General features: G+C 41.4%; 1 protein-coding gene across 1 annotated transcript in view; it reads left to right on the forward strand.

Moving 5' to 3' along the window:
• Nucleotides 1-203: 203 nt before the first annotated feature.
• mib2 (MIB E3 ubiquitin protein ligase 2) overlaps nt 204-22110 on the forward strand; it is a 35478-nt gene continuing 13571 nt past the window's right edge. Inside the window, exons 1-12 of the mRNA XM_070839768.1 lie at nt 204-242; nt 5390-5788; nt 6504-6675; nt 14461-14567; nt 15927-16121; nt 16385-16527; nt 16907-17014; nt 17171-17275; nt 17962-18124; nt 18790-18923; nt 20873-21021; nt 21620-21776. Of these exons, the coding sequence (XP_070695869.1) occupies nt 212-242; nt 5390-5788; nt 6504-6675; nt 14461-14567; nt 15927-16121; nt 16385-16527; nt 16907-17014; nt 17171-17275; nt 17962-18124; nt 18790-18923; nt 20873-21021; nt 21620-21776 (1863 nt within the window). The 5' untranslated portion in view covers nt 204-211. The remainder of the gene's footprint in view (nt 243-5389; nt 5789-6503; nt 6676-14460; nt 14568-15926; nt 16122-16384; nt 16528-16906; nt 17015-17170; nt 17276-17961; nt 18125-18789; nt 18924-20872; nt 21022-21619; nt 21777-22110) is intronic.

Raw genomic sequence — 22110 nt, forward strand, 5'->3', positions numbered from 1 at the left:
AGCAAGCAGAGGAGAAAAGAACCGCTTGTTCCTAAACAAAGAGCAAAGTTCACAGCAAACCAAATAGTAAGAATGTGCCGGAAAGGGTTCACTCCCCCTTTAGTAGGATGACTGCATCATAGCGCTCAGCATTTCAGATGGTCCTGTTGGTTGACCGGGGATAATAGCAGCACAAGGCTCGTGGTGTCACGGCACGTTGGGATCATACAGCATGTTTAAAAGTGGGCTGAAGATCATGGGGAGTGAGTATGATAATCCATGATCATTTTCTATGATCTATGATCACAGTGACATCAAGCGTACAGTAAGTGTTCTTGGGGAACATGGTTTGCCATGGGAGAGTCTTTGTAAAAGGCTCCAGGGATAAACTTTGCAGATAGGAGCAATTCTGCTGGTATCAAGTTGCTTTTCAAATCTGTTGTTGCGGCCAGTGAGATTTATTAGGCTGCTTTTGGACAAAGCTGACAAGACGAAATATTTTAAGATGCCTCTGTAGTACATTGTGGATTTGTTTCAATAGTTGTTTGCTTGTTAAATCCTGTGTGATCATTCTGACACTCGGCAGCACACAGAGCTTGTTTGAGTGAGATTTGAGAAAAGGAAGGTAGGCCAGGCAGAAGCCTGACATGGAAAATGGAGAGTCTTATTTTAGGCATGTCGCCCACTCTGGAGAAATCTTTGTGAATGTGTTATTTACTCAGGGTCCTCATTGATTTTCCTGAATGTCCTCTGGCCACCAGATGTTTCTGACGTGAACCAGTTCCAGCAGGTTTTGTCTCATTTCTGATATTAATGCTGATGTGGCCAAAGTCTTGTGTTAGATTACACTTTGCTAAGCATTTAAGTCCAGTGGCAGCAATATATACAGCCTTGTCTTATTAGATATTAGCGTGAGGATATAAGCCAGTCAGTCCACGTGTCACAGGACATACAGCACAAGTAGGCCTTTGCTGCATTTACACAGTCGCACGTAACTGATGGCACTGAGTGTGCCGATAATAACACTCCTGAGTCGTTTTCCATTTTGAAGCTGCTTAGTGATTATCATCCGTGTGTGGATCTAGCTCTGCATGTATGTTGGGTAAAGAACTATAAATATGTCCTCTGTGAAGCTATCAGCGTGTTGCAGATAACCTTGTAGCTGATTCTAAAACATTTCATTTAATCAGGTCGCACCAACCATCCAGTCACAGAAAAGACCAACGACAGAGTTCTGTGATGGACTTTTTTTTATTTCCCAGTTCCGCTCTCACAGAGGTCTCACTGCCTCTCGCGTCCACTGACGTCCCGATCACGTGGGATCCCACAGCAACACTTGGTTTGACAGCGTCTAGTCCAGCGGCGTTACACAGCGTTTTACATTGTGTGCCCCTCAGTCACATTTTAGAGGAAATGTGCTGATGTGCTTTACATCACAAAGACAGGCCGCTGTAGAGCACGCTGAGCACCACTCTCTCACTCCAGTTGTGTTTTTAATATGCGCTATATTCAAACAGGAGAAATTACATAGTAACATGTAGCTACTACTTGCTTTTAAATTTTTGTATTGGCTTGGATCCAAAAATTTACTGGTTGTTTAATGGTTATTGACCCAGTCGCTGTTTTTATCCAGTTAATACAAAATGGTACAGTACATTACATTTTTTAATACTAAAAGTGACAGTTTCCTCTCCTTACAGATACAAATTTAATGTAGAAACACATTGGTTTTTAATGATTTCCCAACTTATTTGCTTACAAAAATGTAAAATTGTATTGCAGTTACATTGTCAATTGTGTATTGTTGTTTAAAACTCTACGTGTAGCAGCTTCAGTAGCATAACATGCCTGCCTAATGGAAATAACATAATATTCCTGAGCAGTTTTTGAGTGTGTGCATTTGTTTATTGTGGTGTGTTTATTTGTGTTGTGGCCAAACGCCTGTCTGGTTGTTTGTGTGAAGGAGGTTAACGTTGCCCTCCCAGATTGGCCCTCAGCAGTGTGTATGACGGAAGCCAGTCCATCTGTTATTGCAGGCAGAGGGCTGTAATCCTGCCTGCCATAGCCCTCTAGTCTATCTATAAACTATGATTTGTCAAATCATTACGATTTCAGCTTCCTGCACAGCTATCTAAACCAGCTGACTGTGTCCAGGCTTCTCTTATTATCAGTTAACATTTAATTTAGTACGCTGCTTTTTGACATGTGGACACTGATTTAGTAATTAGCAGGTTATGATAGGGTTGCAAATTGTTGTTTATTTAAATTTGGACTATTATTTTTATAGGATGTTGCCCTGAGATATGTTTTTTTTATTTTTTTTTTAGAAGTTACATTCTTGGTAATAATAGTTGTTGTTAACAGATTTCAGAGATTTTAGGTTCAGTATTTCACCCGCTCCCGTTAGTGAACTAGTAAACAATCAGAACAGATTTCACCATGAAGACCATTGACACAGTCCAGGAGTTTGGCCTGCTGGCCGCTGCAGATAGCATTAGGCTACACACAAGAACTCATGATATGAAAATGGTTAAGTAAACACAGAAGTGTAAATACAGAAATTGAAGTTGGAGTGCAAACTGTTCAGACCTGAAGTGTGTTTGTGTTTTTGTCAGTCAAGGGTTTTTACATCTGTAAAATATTTTAACAATATTTATTTCAATAAAAACCCACCTCGAAAGCTTTGTGAACGGTTTTGTATGTTATATTTTGTGTTTTCATTGGGAGTGTGGCTGCTACATTAATACATTGGTGGTTTGAACAAGAGGTACTGGCTTTGTTGGCATGTAGCAATCACTCGCTGCTATTTAGAATGCAATTTAGGGATTCACTTTTATTTTCTGGCGGTGACCATCTGTCAACACCAAAAAATAATGTGCACTGGGATTTAAGAAGATAAGGGTATTTTTTTTCTGTAGTGTGCATTAGTAAATGACGAGGCTAGGAATTAAGAGACGGTGTTGCTTTAGATGTTGGATAGGAGCTTGTTGTGTAGGCAGAGTCATCCCCAGAATCCCCTGTGTCACGTCTACTTCTCAGTACCAGTCCTGGTCTGTTTATTAATGATAAGATATCAGTGTGCTCGGCCTGAATTCTCTCTGGGCAGCTGAGTGGGTGGTGTGGGAGAGGGGTGGGTATGTGTGGGGAGCACAGCACATTTAAATGTAGGTGGTAGGTTAAGTTTCTTTTTTTTTTTTTTCTTTCTGAGTCTGAAAAATAGTTCCTCAAACCAGAGCAGTAGTGTGGGTCCTGCTTTAAGTAAGGCTTTTCAAGGTTTCACTATTCTCCTCCCTAAGCTCAAGTGTGGAGTGTTATAGGTCCCTTAGAGGTCCATCATGAGCTTATTCTCTGTTATTAGTACATTAATTTTGGATTTGCCTACATCCATCCACACCCTGGGCCTGTGACAGCTCCTCTGTTTGCATGTTGAAATGTTAGATTATTGGCTAGGATGTTATTTCAGTGCATCAGTCATTTTGAACAGAAAATGGAGTATAAGCGTCTTGCTTTCCCTCTTTTGATCCCCTACATCCCATATGTTTTCATACTTAAGCAAATGCCTTTAATACCAGAGTGACATTGTAATCTTGATGAGCATGCAAGTGTAATCTCAGTCACATTACAGACTTCTGTCCGCCCTGTTATTGAAAGATTTTTTTTAACTAAACCCTGTGACTATATACCAAATCCATATCGGATAACATTTACCAGGTTAATGGAAAGGCTATATTCATACAAATGTGGTTAGACAACAGCATTTACATGCTGAAGGTTTTCTTTCTGGTGGTCGTAGACACGGAAGTGTTGGCTTAACACCACCATCTGCTAAGGAATGTGCTCAGATACATCGACTCTCATGACAAATGTGGCTCTTGACCTGCGGGAAAGCTCTGTTAGGTGACTGTTAGGTGAGACTATGTCTCTCTTTGTGTTACAATACAGTCAGTCGTATAATCCAGCTGCTTCTGTTCTTGTAACATTAACGGTAATTCCTTTGCTGTTTGCTTCGTAATATTGCTGGATAGTGGACGTTAGTTGGCACGGTTGTTGAAGAAGCAGACACTCACAATATGCTGCCTGTAGACTCTTATTTAAAAGATATAGTTGTATTATTGGTACTACATAGAATAGTTATCACATGTTTTAATCTTTAACATGAAACAATCCTGTCGTTATATTTGTTTGCCGTCTCTGGCGTCTCACACCGGGATCGGACTCGGATCGGATTTTTTGCAACTGATTTATAGTAACAATTTAGGCTTTGAGAGAGTTTGGAAATTTTGTTGTTTATGTACCTTAAAAGTGCTTGAATTTTTCCTGAAGTCCTGAATGTTAGACTCAAGCCGGCAGCCTCATGTGATTTTGTTGCATTATTAGACAAAGAAACAGCACAGCAGTATCATGGAGAAATGCCTCTAATTTGCTTGGAGTCTTTTTGAAGTTTGTAAAGGTGGAGATGATGCAGCACTTCAGTGGCGTATAGAATAATATTTCCGATGTGTCACACATAATTAATGGATGCGACTGGATATCTTCTGTCTTGGCTGTGGGTCATGCTCCTCAGCAAAAGTTCCTGTCTGTATTGCTGACTCAAGCTGCCACATACATGCTGCTTCCTGCCTGTACTAGTTCTTGTTTTAAGAGTGTGAACGTGTGAGTTCTTCACTAATTTTGGTATATGACTAATTTATGTCTTCTTGAGAATACTACTGGATTTCAGCTGTAGCTTTTAGGGTTAATATTTTTACCTTTTCATATTGTTCCGCTTTAGATGTTTGCTGTGGTAAGTGGTATTTGTGTGTTTCTAGGCTCATATAGAAATAGGGTTTGCTTTCTTTGCTTTAGGTTGTAGAACACTCACCTCACATGCTAGGTTGAAGTACTGTATTGAGTGTTATGCTCGAGGTTTAAGACATGAATGAAGCCAGTGGACTGTCCTGCTTGTACAAGTGTGTGTGTGTGTGTGTGTGTGTGTGTTTGTGTATGTCAGGTCAGGGCTTGATTAGCGCAGCAGGGCGTAGCAGTCGTGTCCAGCTGCTCTCTCCAGAAGTGTGCCATGATACACAGCAAGGCCTCCACTGAATGATCCACCAGCAAAGAGAAAAAACACGTCCCTGAAATCAGTGAAACATATGGCGTGTTGCTTTATGAGTCCCTGAGCTGCCTCTTCAGACTTCACAGGGGTTGTTTGATTTCCTTGTTTAAAAGTGGTGGATTGAACCAAAATGTTTCAACAAGTTAGCAAGGAGAGCTGTTTGTTTGGTTTAATATTGGTGAAAGAAGATGCCACTTCTTAGTACATTCTAATGTTTTTACACCCTTTAATCTACGTCATTTGTCCTTGCACTATCCTATTGCTGCTGTATTTTCCCGCAGCTTTCAATTAACTTTAATCTTCTCTTACCTCCAGTGACTCCTGATCTGTTCCCAGAAACACCCCTGGTGCCGTCCCTGCCCGCAATATCGTCTGCACGAGCCAGCTCCGTCCCTCTGAAGCCCCGGAGGTACAGCAGCGGCGGAAGTGTCAGCGCTGCCAGGCCCCGGCCGTTGCGCTCAGCCCCCAAGCCAGGCCCCAGCAGAGGCAGCATGGAGGTGGGCATGCGCGTGGTGCGTGGCCTGGACTGGAAATGGGGAAACCAGGATGACGGCGAGGGCCATGTGGGCACTGTGGTGGAGATCGGTCGGCAGGGCAGCACTACCACGCCAGACAAGACAGTGGTGGTGCAGTGGGACAGCGGCACACGGACCAACTACCGCACCGGTTACCAGGGTGCCTATGACCTGCTGCTTTATGATAACGCTCAAATCGGTAAGCACTGGGTCAAACAGAGGAGGCTCTAGTTTTTAAACACCTACCTGGGTTTGGGCATGATACCTAAATTATACTTCATACATTACTTTGTTGTTCAAGGGCTGTTTGCCTTAATACACCGTTTCAAAGAAATGGAATGGTGTCCTCATTTGCTTGCTTATCAGCCACAGTGGTCTCATATTTTTGTCGAAAAGCTTGTTTATGTTGCATATTTGTGACTGTTTGTCGTTGCGGTGGCTCACGCTGCCTTTCACAAAGCCTATTTTGAGTAAGCACAATACAGTAAAGACCATCTCTCATCGTCAGCCATCCAGCTCTATTTTGGACTTGAATGACACACACATTAATGCAGGACTCATTAGCATTTTGCTCCATTTAAAGCGACATTTTTCTGCCTCAGAAGCTTGCCCTTCAATTAATGGAGCGAATGAAGAGGAGGAGAAGAGATGAGGAGCTAAGGGGGTGGGGGTATTTTTGTCATGCTGTTTGTGCCTCAGTTCTTCCACATCTCATGATATTAGCCATTGTGATAAGTAACATCAGTAAGGACATGACATATGCCTTCAATGCTTCAGTGAGTGGCACGAGGGAGACACACATGCGTGTAACTATACGGGACATGTCAAGTTCCTCCGAATAGTTTTTTCTCGTCAACCAAATAGCAAAGAAACGTCAGCCATGTTTTCCTCAACTACCTCTCCTTCCCCTCCAGGCGTGCGCCACTCCAACATCATCTGCGACAGCTGCAAGAAGCATGGCATCATGGGAATGCGATGGAAGTGCAAGGTGTGCTTCGACTATGACCTGTGCACCCAGTGTTACATGAACAACAAGCACGACCTGAGCCACGCTTTCGAGCGCTACGAGACGGCACACTCCCAGCCGTGAGTACCACGCCGCCACCGGTTGATCCTCATTTAAATTCTAATTATGGTGTCGCCCGTTACAATGTCTTTGTTCGACTAGCTCGCTCTGTTCCAATCCAGTCCCACTCATAGGAAGTAAGACCTTATTAGCGATGTTTCCTTCAATTAACTTTCATTAGTCTGGTGTCTGTCTGTATAGGCCCACAGGTCCTTTACAGCAGCAGCGTCAGATTTTCCACTTTTCTTCATGTCTGCTTACTTTGGTAAATGAATATGTTGCCTGGCTGTGGTCAGGATCTCTTCTCAGTTACCTGTCAAGATATTATATTATTATTTACAAGACACTATATTTTTTTTAAACTAGTAGGGAGCCCACAGCTACCTACAGTGTTAGCCTTTAGCGGGAAAGGATAGATAACATTGCTGAGAATAGGTTATTAATATTTGAGCAGAGCAGTTACAGTTCAGCCCAAAGCTTGCTCTTGAGCAGAGTTTTTGGACTTGGGCAGGGCGGAGGAGATGTTTTGATTCGACTTTCATTTCCTTTACAAAACACAGTTTTCAGCAAACAGTCTTGGTTCTCTGTGGTTACATCAGGATTCATTTTATTTCTTTTTTCTCCTAAATGAAATTTTATTATTTTTGATGTTAATATAATCATCATTTGTTACATGCCCCAGCTTGATACAATAATAACCAGATGGATATTAAGAAAATGGCCACTACTGCTTGTAGTACTGCTACTACTGCTACTAATGTTAATAATAATAATAATAATGATAATAATGATGATGATGATGATGATAACAAAGAAAATCAAGTCAGATTTCCACCAGCTATAGACTAAGATGATATAAATTTGATATTATACAAGCAATTCTAAAAATTGGTGCCATGTCTGTGCTGTGATGATTATTTTGTTTATGAGAGCCAACATGACCAACCAGATGTAAGAACCTCTTCACCTTCACATACATTCGCATTAGCACACATTATTAATTGTGTGGAGCAGAAATCTCAGCAAGTTCTGCAAGGACGTTTATAATCAGAAAGTGCTGATGTCTCTGTGTGTCAGCTTAGGCAAACCACACTTGGCCTTGCTGTGGATAAATGAGTTTAGTTTAGTGAGCTGATTCCAAGTGTCCTATGTATTCAGATTTACTGGAGTGAGTTCTCCCTTCAGAATCCACTCTTCTGCATCAGTTCACAGTAAAGCTCCAAACTGCTCCGGGCGCTGTCTGAATGTCAGCTGGATGGCCTGTTCTCATTTTAACGAGGTGATATGTATGACCCAGATTTCTTCCATAGTTCAGCCTGGTCCAGGTCCAACACTGCTCTATTTATTTTCCTTTGCCTGCTGTCTTATGAATGGTGCTAATAGGGGTGGGAATCATTACTTGTTACTCTTCAGCTCAGATTTGATTAAATCTTAATTTCCACCCTCAAATTGTTGGGTTTGAGGATGGTCATTATTTTTTTCTCGAGAGTTTGGAAACCGTGATTTAATCCTGTCAGGATGAGCCAAAACTGTGTGTTCTTTAAAGCCTTGAAGTATGTGTAGTATCCCAAAGTCTACAATATACGTTTCCTAAATTTGGCTACTCCTAGTGTTTATATCAAAACTGATGGTTTGCCATTGGAGTGGTTTAATTTTTGCAGGAGGGCAGCAAATGAACTGATGCACCATTAGCTCCAAATCTTGACCTGGGCATGACTTGAAATTACTGTCCTGTTAACTTTTTATTTTATGCCTGGACGCTGAATGACTTCTCTCAGTTGCGGTGATTCACAAGTTTTGTAGAACCATCTTTAATAATTGTTTTATACTGTCCCTGACCGCTGACCTCCTCAGTAGAGGCTGCAAGTCATCAACAGCTGCTTCAGTTTGACTTCACAGGACAAAAAGCATTCAGCTAGGCTAAAAACTAGCTTCAGCTAGTCTGTTAAGGCCACATTTCTGCAGATTAATGTCATACCCGATATGTTATGATTCACTAAAGTTACGCACAATACGACATGAATAAATCAATTCATGAATTGTTTCTGTTTAAGACACCTTTTGTACACAGAGTCTACAATTACAAACATGGCTGAAGGACCAAAGGTTGTAATAACAAAGATTTAGCAAATAACAAAGTTTTGTAAACGCTTATAGTGGTTACAGGTTTAGGTAAGGTTATGGTTAGACGTAGATCTTCACTCCACTGAGTGCACTTTTCTAGTTAAAGTCTCATTTTTGATTTGGTCCACATTTGATTGTGGACCATTTTGAGTCTGATGGTTTGGGTGGAAATGGAGCTGCAGACCTCTTTCAGATTTGGGCTTTAAGTGAAACCTGGCCTCTGCCATTTGGTCAAAATAGTGCAGTCATCATTCAGCATTGTGACAGTGGTTATAGTCTCATTTCGTCTCCCATCTCAGTTTCCCTTCAGAAGTATTGATTTGTCATTGAGGCCCAAATGTTGTTTGGCTCAGCAGTGTCCTTCAGTGAATTGTTGTTTTTTGGTGGAGCAAACACCTTTATGTGACCCTCTGTGGGCCACTGTGGACATGGTGCAAACAGCTCTCACCCACAAGTCATTTTTCATTTCATTGATCTGGGGGAAAATGTTTTTGAGTGTAATTTCACTTTTAGGATACCTTTAAATTACGTTTCAGGGTACCTTAAAAGATGAAGATGTGTTTGATCGTTGTTGACATCGGTTAAAAAAAGTACTGTTAAATATAGCAGCCTGCATTTGTGGATAAATGTGTCAAACGGTGCTACTTAAAGGTTGCTATTTAAAGGTTGTTTGTAATCCCTAGCAACTGTCGTGCGTAACATCTGAGCAAGACAAAGCTTAACCAGGAAAACGTAGAAAGTCGTCTGTTAATACCGCAGCCAAAAGTGCTTTAAAGAGTTATTCCTGTAATAATTGTCTGTCATCTGTAGCACATTAATGTTGTTGTTCAGCACAAGCTAATTTGAAATTACACTTGAAATGCCACTTTCCTAATGTAGATGTAATTTAAACCCCATTAATGTTTCATATAGATAAAGGATCTGTATAAATCTCACAGGATTAAAGGCTTTTATAGGATACCTTGAGATTCAGTGCTGCAATTCTTAAACGGGTGAATATTGTCTTTCTATCCTTGTAATTGGTTTCACTAATCTGAATTATATTGAGAAAGTGGAGCTCGACTTTTGTCTGCTGCACTTCTGAATGGATCAACGCCATTGATAAAACACTGGCCCTGCCTCCCTTTGGCTCTCAGGGAGATTATTTTTTATTATTTTTTTTTTTTCAGTTTCGGCCTATTTCGAGTCTGAAATATGAATGGTGTGTTGATGTGCCTAAGTGGCATGAAAGACTGAGACTCAGCTGAAGTCAGTCATGCAGCCATATTTCATCAAACATTACTTGTTCTGCTCCGCTCACTATTCCGATAAATCCTCCAGCCTCTCCAGTCCATGTCCGATTTGCAGTTATTCTTCCCCTGCAGGTAAAATTTAACATATTTTGCTAAAGCATTGCATATTAGTGAGCAAATTGTTTAAAAAGAAATTCTATTGATTTTTTTTCATTATCTCTTTTATTGAGCAGTTATATTTGGCATGCGTTTCACGTACGCAGTCAGAATTCATTTTTATGATCCCTACAGTTGTGCACGTAGCACATAAGTAATAGGCACAGAGGTTTTATCAAATCAAAGTAAAAAACAGAGTAAAGAAATAAATACTGAGTGGATTGAAATTCAACCTACAGGTTTAAGCTTTCTTGAAACTGCAGATTATTGATTTATCGTTTCGCTATATCTGCATTTTTGATCAAATATAGTTTTTTTACGTAGGAATCTAATGGTTAATGTACCCTCATGATTGCATTGGCTGTGACGTAGACATCGAGTGTTGAGTTCGCCTGGTAGCGATGAAGACATGAGCGCATGTCTGCAGATTATAACTATTATAAACAAATCAAAAGAGAGATTTTGATCGATGTAATTCTCAATTTGCTGCTCATCATATTAACATGAAATTATCCAGTCACAACATTCAGTCTTTGCCTTCTCTCTTCATCCTTTACATAATGTCATTGCAAATGTAAATGTGATTATCGCCTGGCAGTGGGACAGAGTGTACATCTGGGAGAACATCACATGAAAGTCACTTCTTTTCTCGTCAGATGAATGAAATAGAGGAGCACTTTAGTGCCAAGCACACAGTACTTCTTTATTTCCAGACTATACTGACCTATATTTTCACTGACAGCATTTCTAAAGACTAATTTATTATCTGGCAGTCATGGGATGTACTTGATATTTCCCTGGAAAGTCAAATTTAGCTTGGTTTCATAATGAGTGGGACCTCTTGTTGTGCCAGTACTGATTTATATTAGCAGTCTGGGGTATGGGCTCAACATAGTAACTTTGGTCATGTGGACCAAACATGTTTGAGAGTTTAATGACTGACTGAATGAATGAGTTTAAGCAGGATCGATCTATTTGTAGTTTTTGTAGTTCATAGACACACTGTATGCAGGAACTTTATTGCTGTCCTGAGGGAACAATGGGAAGTTGCCAACACTGTAAACTGCTGCAGAGCGCCGACACCCGAGCTGCACCATTACAAGCATGGTGTGAGACCTGAGCCGGATGTACTGTACATGAGTGTAATTACAACAGATTTGACTGGATTAGCATGCTAACATTCTCAGATGCTTGGATTACCATGTTAACATTTTCAGCTTCCTAGAAGACATGTATTAGATAACCAGTGTTGGATAAAGAGCCCATCAAGATGTATTAACATATGCAGCTCACACAGCATTATGCTGTGTACCAGTGTTACACAAACATACTGTACCAGTGCTCCCTTAACACTGACTGGGGCATTTTGTTAGTGTGAAACTTCAGGGTATAAATTTGATTAGATTATTGCTGTTGTGTAATTTTTCTGATCCAAATGTTGAAGGTGTGAGGGTTCAGGAATATTTAAAAACACAAGATGCACAAGGTCAGATTTCCTTGAGTTGTTCCTGTTCCATTGAAGGATATGCGTTCAGATGACACTCAGATTAATTAGATCTACTTCCCCTCCTATCCAAAGGAGTTAAACTGATCATTGCCACAGATTTAGCTTGAATGTGATTGCTAGGAATAGTGCTAAATAGTTGGAAATATTTCTCCTTCATTTTAAATGTTTCAGAATCCTTAAACTTTCTGATTATGTACACGAAAAAAAATGGAGGACCCCGCTGTAGCCGTTCAGAGTTGTGAAGAGCTCACAGTGTCCTGCATTTGGTTAAGACTCATGTGTTTAGTAGCGCACTGAGACATGTGTACACGCTGACGGTGCTCAGGGCAGCATGTGCGTGTGCCATATGTTTACGAGGAGATGGTCGGTATGCAGCTGGTTAATCGGCTCTTCGACACACAAACAACACACACGCAGTTCCAGGGAACCTGTCGGGTCGACTCAATGCCTAATCCTCCCCATGCACATCAAGCTGCATTACTCCACCTGGCCTTCTCAATTTTCCACCCTGTAATGATGTTTAAGGCACATCCAACCCTACTGGACTACTGGCCTGCACAGTTTTCCAGACAGTGTCCTTTCTGTCCTCTAGCCAGAATTGCCTGGAATTTCCACCTAGATTTTCCTACTTTCCAGTCTCATCGCAAAACATGAGTGTATATGAAAAGGGTTTTGGTGCTGTGGGAGGTTAAGTGTGGACTAAAGAAAAGTTGTAAGATGTGACAAGCCAATGTACAGTAAGTGCATTAAATGCAAACAGGGCTGGCATCTTAAACCAGGACCATCTTACTTTGAGGTGACTGCTCAGGTGAAAATTAGTATCATCACACAGATTGATAGCCTCACTTTTTCTTGACCGCTGCTACTTTTTATGGGAATTCTCATTTTCTTGTAAATTTGCTGGTGCTTTTGAATTGTGTGCGCAAAAGGTAAATCTGTGAATCCCACTTCTTTTACTTCAAACAGCAGAGCTAAGCCTTGGCTGACTGTTGACCCAGCCGTCGTGTCAGTAGGTGCAGGTCTCTCACCCACATCCTGTCTGGGAGCACTGGTGACATTTGGTCAAGTGGGATTAGAAGTCTTGATCCCTTTCTTAGAGTAGCTACACTGAAAAACAACATGTGAAGAACTCCGACGTCATGCTTGTTTACCATGAATTAGGGACATCTGTCAATTTAACGTCCTCTCAACTATTGAAATAATCGTGGGTCAAGTTTTAGGAATTTAGGAAAGATCTTTTCTCTTCTTGGACAGAACTTCTCTCTGTAGCTTTTCAGTCACTCCTTCAGGACTCAACTAAATCTGCTTTGTGCCATCAGGAAATTAGCGCAGCTTTCCAAATTCTCTCTGTGACCCTTAACACTATGAGCTGAGGAAGCCTGTTACTATAACTAGCATTGTTTCAGGTGGCCTTATCACAGTTGTACCATTTATATCCTGAATTCCTCGAAAAGCTCTAAAAACACAGCACCAGCAGCAGTTCAATGCATTGAAACAATACAAAAACACGTGTTTGTACAGACTTCATGTATTGTATTTATAATACAGCATTTCTCCTGTATTTCCGTTATATGTTTAGATGCAAACATTTGACATACAAACACGTCGTTGCTCTATGCTTTGCCCTGAGGTGACCTGCTTTCTGATTGCTCTGCTGTCCAGGGATTAGGCTCAAAGCTCTGTGTGCAGATACACACCATTCTCAGTAGAGTCCTGTCCAAGCTCAGTCCCACACTGAGATTTATTGTCAGTTGGCTCCAGGAGCCTAACGTACTACTGTTTCCTGCAGTAGCACCCAGAAACCCAGTGATGGGGGATGAAGTTAGCCAAAGCTAACCCCAGCACTACAGAGACATGTGGGAGCGGCAAAGCCTCCATGAGGCTCCCTGAGGACGACACCTCTCACCAGGCTCTTTTTCTTTTGATCCCACTGGATTTTATATGACTTTGAGTCTATCCAAAAGGGTGTTCGGCGTAAATGGAAGCTGGAGTTTGAGCCTGTCGAAAAAGTATGGGAATAGGCAGCTCCTTTGCGCCAAGATCTGATCAAATCTTTACCATAAGGTATGTCAGATTTTTAGGATTTGACTGTCTCTATGCAAGTGTTTAGTATTGCAATTGCAGTTGATGTTGTTGGGCAGTGTGTTAGGTATTAGAGAGTTGACACTGTTATCGGCGATTATGCGGAGTATCCTGTTTTTTAAGGTAAGCTATCCACAGTCGTCATAAGTCAGCGTAATGAGGGTATCCTGCTTATCTGCTGATCACTTCTGGACGAGTTACTACAGAGTGGACAGCAAGGTAATGTTGTAGTTGTCTGTTTGGAGGTGGAGCTGGGAAACATGAGTATCTATTGATGGTTTAATATGAGAGTAGAAGTCATCAAGAATATCATCAAACTGCTTTTAGAAGGTGTCACGTTACAGGGAGACTGTTTTTAAAACATTCTGACAGGGTTTTTTATAAGTTAGGAAATGTATTCAACATTTTGGGGCACACATTAGGTATTTTGATGACAAATGTTAAATGTGAATAAAACCTTTTAGTCGGTTGTCACTTTAGGATTGTCTCATGTCTCATTGTATGTGTCCATCTTGGCTTGCCACAGATTCAAACCTGTTACATGTGACCTGATTTTGCACATTAAAGGAAATGTTTTGTCTGGATTATAACATGGATACTTGGACAAAGTTTTTTTTATTAACAGTTTTACAGCAAGCCTTAACATTGTCTCAGATGGTCTGTAGAGCGGTTTGTTCAGCTGTATCTCTGTGCTCTTATCACAGAGTGTGCTTGGCACCGAGGCAGAACCTCCCACGGATCATCCTCAAAGGAATCTTCCAGGGGGTTAAAGTGGTTCGAGGACCTGACTGGGACTGGGGCAACCAAGACGGTGAGTGCTGGTGTGAGGGGGAGACTGTTCTTAACCACTATCTCGGCGCTGCCAGCTCAGCGAAGCCCCCTACCTTCTTGAGCATGGACCTGAACCTCTTCAAAGTGTTCCACCATCTACAACCCACAATAACATCCTAACCTCACATCTCATTAACTTGCGAAATGTCGTGTTAGTATGTGTCTGCGTGGACTTATATTGCCAGTGACTCATCTGAGTCTGCTCCACAGATGTGGCTGTCTGTCTGTGTGTCTTTCTAGAGTCTTGTTCAGTAACATTTATGTTCTTTGATTTTCTTTTTGCAGCCTCATGCAGTGGCATGAACTGAGAACCCCCTTTACTTAAAATATAATCAATGTTGCAAGTGTTAGAAAGCAGAGCAATGAGATTATTTCATGTTCTTAATTGTGTTTTCATGTCTTCCACGAATCTCTGCAGTTTCCCATCATGTGACAAATTCCTGAAAAAGGCTCTCTCTCTTTCTCTGGCTGATGCTGATGCTGTGAAATAGTTTAGATAGTAATTGAAAGTAATCTTCCTCATCAGTGAGCTAAATTAAAGCCCTTGAATGTTCCTTTCAGGGATAGTGGGAATGCTAATATGTCTTTATGTTTCCTGGTCTGGGGTCATTGTTGTTTCTGAGAATAGCAGCGCTCCCTTTTCTGGGCAAGAGCGAATGAGTCAAAATGTCCTTTTGGTGTCTTTGAAATCAACACCCTGGGGTTTAGTTAAGTCACTCATCAGGCTTTAAAATGGTGTATGCGGTAAGTGCACACAGGAAGCACTGAGCATGCTCAGAAACCCGGAGTCCACCATGTGGTCTCTTGGGTCACTGGTTCAGGTGTGGGTTCTGGTTCAGCACTGAGGCTGCTTGCTGACTTCAATTCATAAAACTCAATGATAGCTCTGAAATCATCTTGTGATGCAGCGTGCACACTAATGATGTCGACTGCAATGTTTTATTGTTAAATGTTGATTTTTGTTTTTTCTAATTTGATGTTTTTTTCGAGAAAGGGGGTTGCTTTTTGCCAGGTGGTTCATGGAGAAAGGCTCTAGAAAAGGTCACATGGCAGCTTATGTCCCTACATGTGAAAATGTTTCTCACATCTCTGTCTGTCGTCTCATTTGTCTCTTCTGTTTAACTTGTGCTTGTCAAATTTTACTGTGGACGATCACACGTGTGCTATGCCGTATGCACATATTTTTTCTCCAGGTCAAAACGACTAATGACTTTCCTTTGTTTTATTAGCTGATTTTTCTTTCACTGCCTTTCGCCGTCTCCCCGTTCTCCCACACACTGATGCATTATTGTTTCTCGCACATTTGTCTGTTTGTTTGTGTGCCTTTATGTGTGTGTAGGTGGGGAGGGTAAGGTTGGGAAAGTAGTGGACATTCGCGGCTGGGACACAGAGTCTGGTCGCAGCGTGGCCAGTGTCACCTGGTCTAACGGCACCACCAATGTCTACCGAATGGGACACAAGGGCAAGGTAGACCTCAAATATGTGTCTGACGGCCAAGGAGGCTTCTATTACAAAGACCACCTACCAAAATTAGGTAAGACAGCGTCAGAGTTGGTCAGTTGTTTCAGGGCTCACTGCAATATTTACTGTATGATGTAGGAAGTGGTTAATCAAAAACGTATTGGATGACGGTTTGTTTTAAGGAACTAACCTTAAGCACTGTGAGACATGCATTATTGTAATGTTTGGTATTTTTGCACGACATTTTTTAAACAATGCTAGGATGTAAATGTGAAGGTCTGCAGAAAATATAGACATGCTGACTTCAGACACAAACTATTGTTGGTGTCCATCCAGGGGAGCACGCAGAGCTGCAGCGCCAGGAGAGTGCTGACGGCCACTCCTTCCAGCAGGGCGACAAGGTCAAATGTCTCTTGGAGGTGGACATACTGCGACAGATGCAGGAGGGCCACGGAGGGTGGAACCCCAAAATGGCAGAGGTATTAAAACCAGACAGATAAATCACACATATTAACAATAGACAGCTTTACATAACTCCTTGTTGAGTTCTTCTATAATGTATGAGTACAAAGTGAACTCCCCTTGTTTTTCCAGCAGATGACAATGACCTCTTTGTACTTTGCCCCTCGTATGTGCTCTTTATGTTGTAGACAAACACGGCCTCACAATTAAAACACATGTGCCTCTTGAACCTGGCATACAGAATATTTATATAAGTGGCTCAGATGGACGTTAGCGTGCAACAGAGTGAAAAGAAACAGAGCGTCCAACCCTCAAATCACAGCTGCTAAAGGGAACATTAAGGTCACAGCCATGCAGAGGGAGACCCAGGGTGAAACAGCCTATTTGTGTTTGCAGTACATTTGCCGGATCGGGACTGTTCATAGAATCACTGACCGAGGAGATGTCAGAGTCCAGTACAGCAACAACATCCGCTGGACTTTCCATCCCGGGGCCCTCACCAAGGTACTGAGTGAAAGATGAGTTTCTGCCAGAGGCTCTCACAGTAGCATTTAACCTTTCAGAATTTCAGTTTAAGTGTAGCTGGACTGTTGTGGTTTCAGCTGATGTTAACAGCTGAGCTAATTTGCTAACAATTTGTCTGGCTTTTGTTTCCACTAGGTTAACACCTTTGGAGTCGGTGAACTAGTAAGAGTCTTGGAGGACATGGAGAGTGTGAAGAGACTGCAGGCTGGCCATGGAGAGTGGACAGACAGCATGGCTCCTGTACGCTGATTTAGTCTGATAACAGATATAGTCTGATAACACAAACTCCATACTTCATGGTATTTTAGCACGAGTTGTACAGGCTGAATCGATGCCATTATGTTGAAGAGGTGTGGACACCGTAGACTAATGTAAATGATGACAAAACCAAAAAATACCTTTAATGCAATTTTGATTTTCATATTCGTCTTAAGTCTTATAGTCTTAAGTTGGACTGTAGCCTTTTGACTGAACGATAAACCAATCAATTATTATTAATTATTTATTAACTGTACCAACTGTTACAAGAGGGCAGACTTATTTGTGACTAACATATCTCACCTCTGTGTTCTGGTATCTTCAGGTTTTTTTCCCAGTTTGTGTTCGTGAGATTATCTGTGTCGCTTTCTGAAGCAAAGCCTTTATTTGGCAGACATTCCTCTGAACTAAGAGTGACCTACTTCCTGAAAATTGGGTGTACATCAGGAAGTAATCAAGTTTAGAGCCGTTTCCTCGAATGTGGCCTTGTTATTTATCTACAATTAAAGAGGCGCAGAAACTGATCCTGTAAATACCATGAATAGTTTCTGGTTGATTGGTTTTTCCACTCTTTATTTTTTATGTGTCCCTGTCAACCATCTCCCTTGTTTTGCACCCTTTTAAAAGTCCCGTTCTCACCAGTCCACATCCATCGTTTTGTTCCCTAGGTGCTTGGGCAGGTCGGGAAGGTGCTGAAAGTATACGCAGACGGCGACCTACGGGTGGCGTTTGGTGGCCAGACGTGGACGTTCAACCCGGCGTGCCTCTCAGCTCAAGCCATGGAGGTGGACGCCAACCTCATGACAGCCGAGAACCCCAGCGAATCTGGAAGTAAGGCCTCTGCCGGGACGAGGGGGCTCAAGTCTAACACTCCAGCTCCAGCTTTGCATTCTGCGTGCATTCTTTCATCCTCCCCTGCCCTGATTTCAGCTCTGTCTCTGCTATGCATGCTTCTACATACAGGCTACAACCATGGCGCTCATGGCAACAGTCACAGCCATTCCCTGTTTGTCTTTTTTTCACCAATGTGTGTACCTGGTGTAATCTCTTGAAATGTTCCTCTCTATAGCATGCCATGATCCTGCGTGTTGACAGCGAGAGGCTTTGGCAGCGCAGCAAACATTTGTCATCATGTCAGATGTTCTCAGCAGTCTCGTAATCATGACTAAATCTATTCTGTGCATGTGTTCACCTCAGCCGATGGGAGGCTGACAACAGAGTGATGTGTGTGTCTGTGGATGTGTGTGTGGTCAGATTGCGCTGCATGGAGGGACATTTTGACTCATTCCTGTGGTTTTGCATTGACCTCATCTTTAATAAATTAACCAGTCTGTCTTTGTGGTGCTATTTTGGTCCTCTGGAAGGCTTTGCGACACCATTTCTGATCCTGTTGTTCGCATTAGACTGATTAAGCTGAATAAATCCTTTTGTCTCTCTTGTCTGTCACCTTTCCTCTCCTGTCCCCCACTTCTCCATCTGCCTATGTCTCTGTTCAGGTACTGTCATCTCAGTGTTGGAGAAGCTGCTGTCTCAGTGCACGGAGCAGGACAATCCCAGCCGGCTGGTCATTGAGGCAGCACACGGCAGTGCCAACAAAGTGCGGGAGTTGGTGCAGAAATATCCTGACAAGGTTAGTGCAGCACTCATTCTCTTTGCTGCAGTCCATCGCCCGTTCCAAGAGCTCTTTCCACCAAGACACCAAGACTGGGGGGTGGGGAATTTAAGGGCCAGAGTGAGTGAGCCAGATAAGGCAAGGGACACTCTGTTCACTGGCATTTACCAGTCTGCCCAAATTTTCACACCACATACCACTTCAGTGTCTCGCAAAACTATTAAATCTGTGCTATTATGCTACAAAGCAGCAGCAAAGTACGGAGCAGAGCATTTTCTACTCTTCCTTGTAGTGAATTTAGTCCTATATATGTAGCGAACATGGTTTGGAAATACTGTATATGAAAATTCAGCCAATATGTCAGTCCGTTAACTCTTGGGAACTTCAGTGACTCCTCTGTTACACACAATTTACAGTATTTTGATATATAATGCACAGAGTTATGGAAATATGGAAATTACTTGAATAGTCAAATTCAGATTGGGATGTGACAATGTGAATAAATTCTGAAATGGATTTTCATAATTTCATTGGCTTTTTTGGTCAAAACACTCAAAGACTGAACATTAAAGTCAAAGGAGGGAGAACACAAGAGTCATTAGTGAGATATGAGGAAGTGAACTGAGATAACTCATGGGGGTTTAGGAATGCTGGCACATAAAGGGGTGAAAATAATATTGCATATCTCATGTAAAGGAGATTTTTAATCTTAGTGAGGCATTTCTCCTAGTTAAAAATAAAGTTATATTTCATGTTTTATCAGATAAATGTTTCAGAATCAGGATTCTTTTAATAATCCCCAGGGGGAAATTGCTTTTGTTACACACAGCTCCAAAAAAGAAAAAGAATAAGAATGAGAGTAGTTTTCCCAACACTGTCATCATTATGCTATTAAAAATGGCTCCTCTTAGCACAGCAGGAAATAAAGGTTATTTTGACAATAATTCTTACTGCTGTTTTATATGTCAGATATTATTCAAACACCAAACATTTATAGTAGCCTCATGTATAACATCCTGTACATTCTTCCATTTCTTGTACCTGAGGTTAATTGGCTAATTAATCAGCTGTAACCAGCTTTCGCTACGGGATGATATAGAGACGTCAAAATCATACATATGTTTCTAGGTAAATAACGTAGGTTTTTTGCCTGATATAGTGAATTAAACACCTGAAAAATCTAAGTATTTTATCACATTAATCCAATACGACCATAAAATCATAAAATTATATATAATATATATAAAATTATTTTGCCTGGCATAGCCTAAAACAACAAAAGATATTAAAAGGATGGATACCTCAGGTAGAGTTAGTAGATTAGAGTTGACTGATAAATCTCCGTTGTCTGTTGCATCATGTCACACTGAAAACCCTTGCTAAGCTGTAAGCTCTCGTCTGACAGTCATAAAAACACAAATAAAAACCAAAAGATTTGAGTGAAAATCACCATAGTTAAGTAGAGTCTAGTTGGAGAACAAATGTGCATTTGTTTGAAGTTTATACTATTTAAGCTAATATTAACTGGGGTCAGCAAACAAAACTTGGAACAAAGTATGATTGTTTTTGTAAAACCTTTAAGTCAGCCATCAAGTATACATTATTATTTAATTAACAAACTGCTTTGACCTGCTGTGGGTTTACATTGTAATACAACAGATATTATAATTGCTTTTACTTATGATTTGTGCATATAAATCATATAATGTATGATATTTTCTGAGATGCATATCTATTTCAAAAGAGTGAGAGAAGTAATAACTTGTTTATCAATGAAATTGTAAGTACTCTATTATGTAACTGCATATTGCTCAGTGATGTCAACACTACTAATAAGGATTATGTATGCAAGTGTATGACCAACGTGGTTATTGCTCATACTCAGATTATTACCGGCCAGTCTATGTTCAGCTCTGTCAGTGTCCAGGCCTCTAACGAACCTTGGACCACGTTTGTGTTCTTCGTAGGTGGATATAAAGAACCAGGGCAAGACTGCACTGCAGGTCGCCGCTCACCAAGGCCACATGGAGGTGGTGAAGGCCCTGCTGCAGGCCAACGGCTCCATCGAGGTCAAGGATGAAGATGGAGACACGGCATTGCACTACACTGCCTTTGGGTGAGGATACACACACTCACAGTTTTCCTGCACACACGCAAACACACATTTTAGTGTGCAAAGGTAACACACACACACATAGTGCTTGGATTCACAATAAGATGCAGCTCTGCTCTTTGTGGCTTAAGACAAACCCTGAGACTGACAGGTGCACCGTAGAGCTCCTGCCTGTCTCTTTCCTTGTAATGTGATAATCCATTCACAGAAGTGACGGCATTAAGTGTTACCTAATCAGCCATCCACGTCTCCTCCTCTCACCACATTAACACATACTCAGGAAGTCAGCATCTGACAAAATCTCTTTGGGAATTCTTGACGTAAATAACTTTGTTTTACTGCTGGCTTAAAGCAGGTAATGCACCAAGCAAACATAATGTCGGAGATTAATGTTTGTGTCATTTAGCATGCAAACCTTGACCTTTGTGTAGCTCCTAGTAGGTTTTTAGAATAAGCATCTGGCATTTTATATACTGGTTTGAATGTCTTTAATTGAAACCATTGTTCGGACAGTGTGAATCACTAAACAGGAAATGAATGACAGTGGGGACTAACATGTGTTTGTGTCTTTTTCCTCTGTTTATGGTGTCTTTCGCCTCAGTAATCAGGCAGAGATCGCACGGCTGCTGTTGAGCAAGGGGGCGAATGTGAACCTCCTGAACAACTCCATGTGCACGGCGCTCCACATTGCTGTCAACAAGGGCTTCACTGACGTGGTGCGAGTGCTGACTGAACATTCGGCTGACGTCAATCTCCAGGTGAGAAGAGTTAGCATGCCTAATAATGCAGACTGTTAGCCTACAAGCCCCAATAAAGAGATTATTGTGTTTAATTCTCTATAATTTCTCTCTCTTTCACCTCTTACATATTATTTAACTAGCTGGCTCTGTGGCATAAATAACTATTTAAAACCAGCTCTTTGCAAATGCCATTTAAATAGAAGTGCAGTGTACTGTTGATCTTGTATACTTGAAATGGTTAGCCAGTTGCTAAGTCATTTAAGAAGATGCTTTACTTTAATGAAATCTAATCTGGCTAAAAGTGTCTGAGCAATGTTAGCTGATTTTGCAAACGATAGTACACAAACTGCAC

The sequence above is a fragment of the Pempheris klunzingeri genome, chromosome 11, assembly GCF_042242105.1.
Source record: "Pempheris klunzingeri isolate RE-2024b chromosome 11, fPemKlu1.hap1, whole genome shotgun sequence".
In the NCBI taxonomy this organism is placed as follows: Eukaryota; Metazoa; Chordata; class Actinopteri; order Acropomatiformes; family Pempheridae; genus Pempheris; species Pempheris klunzingeri.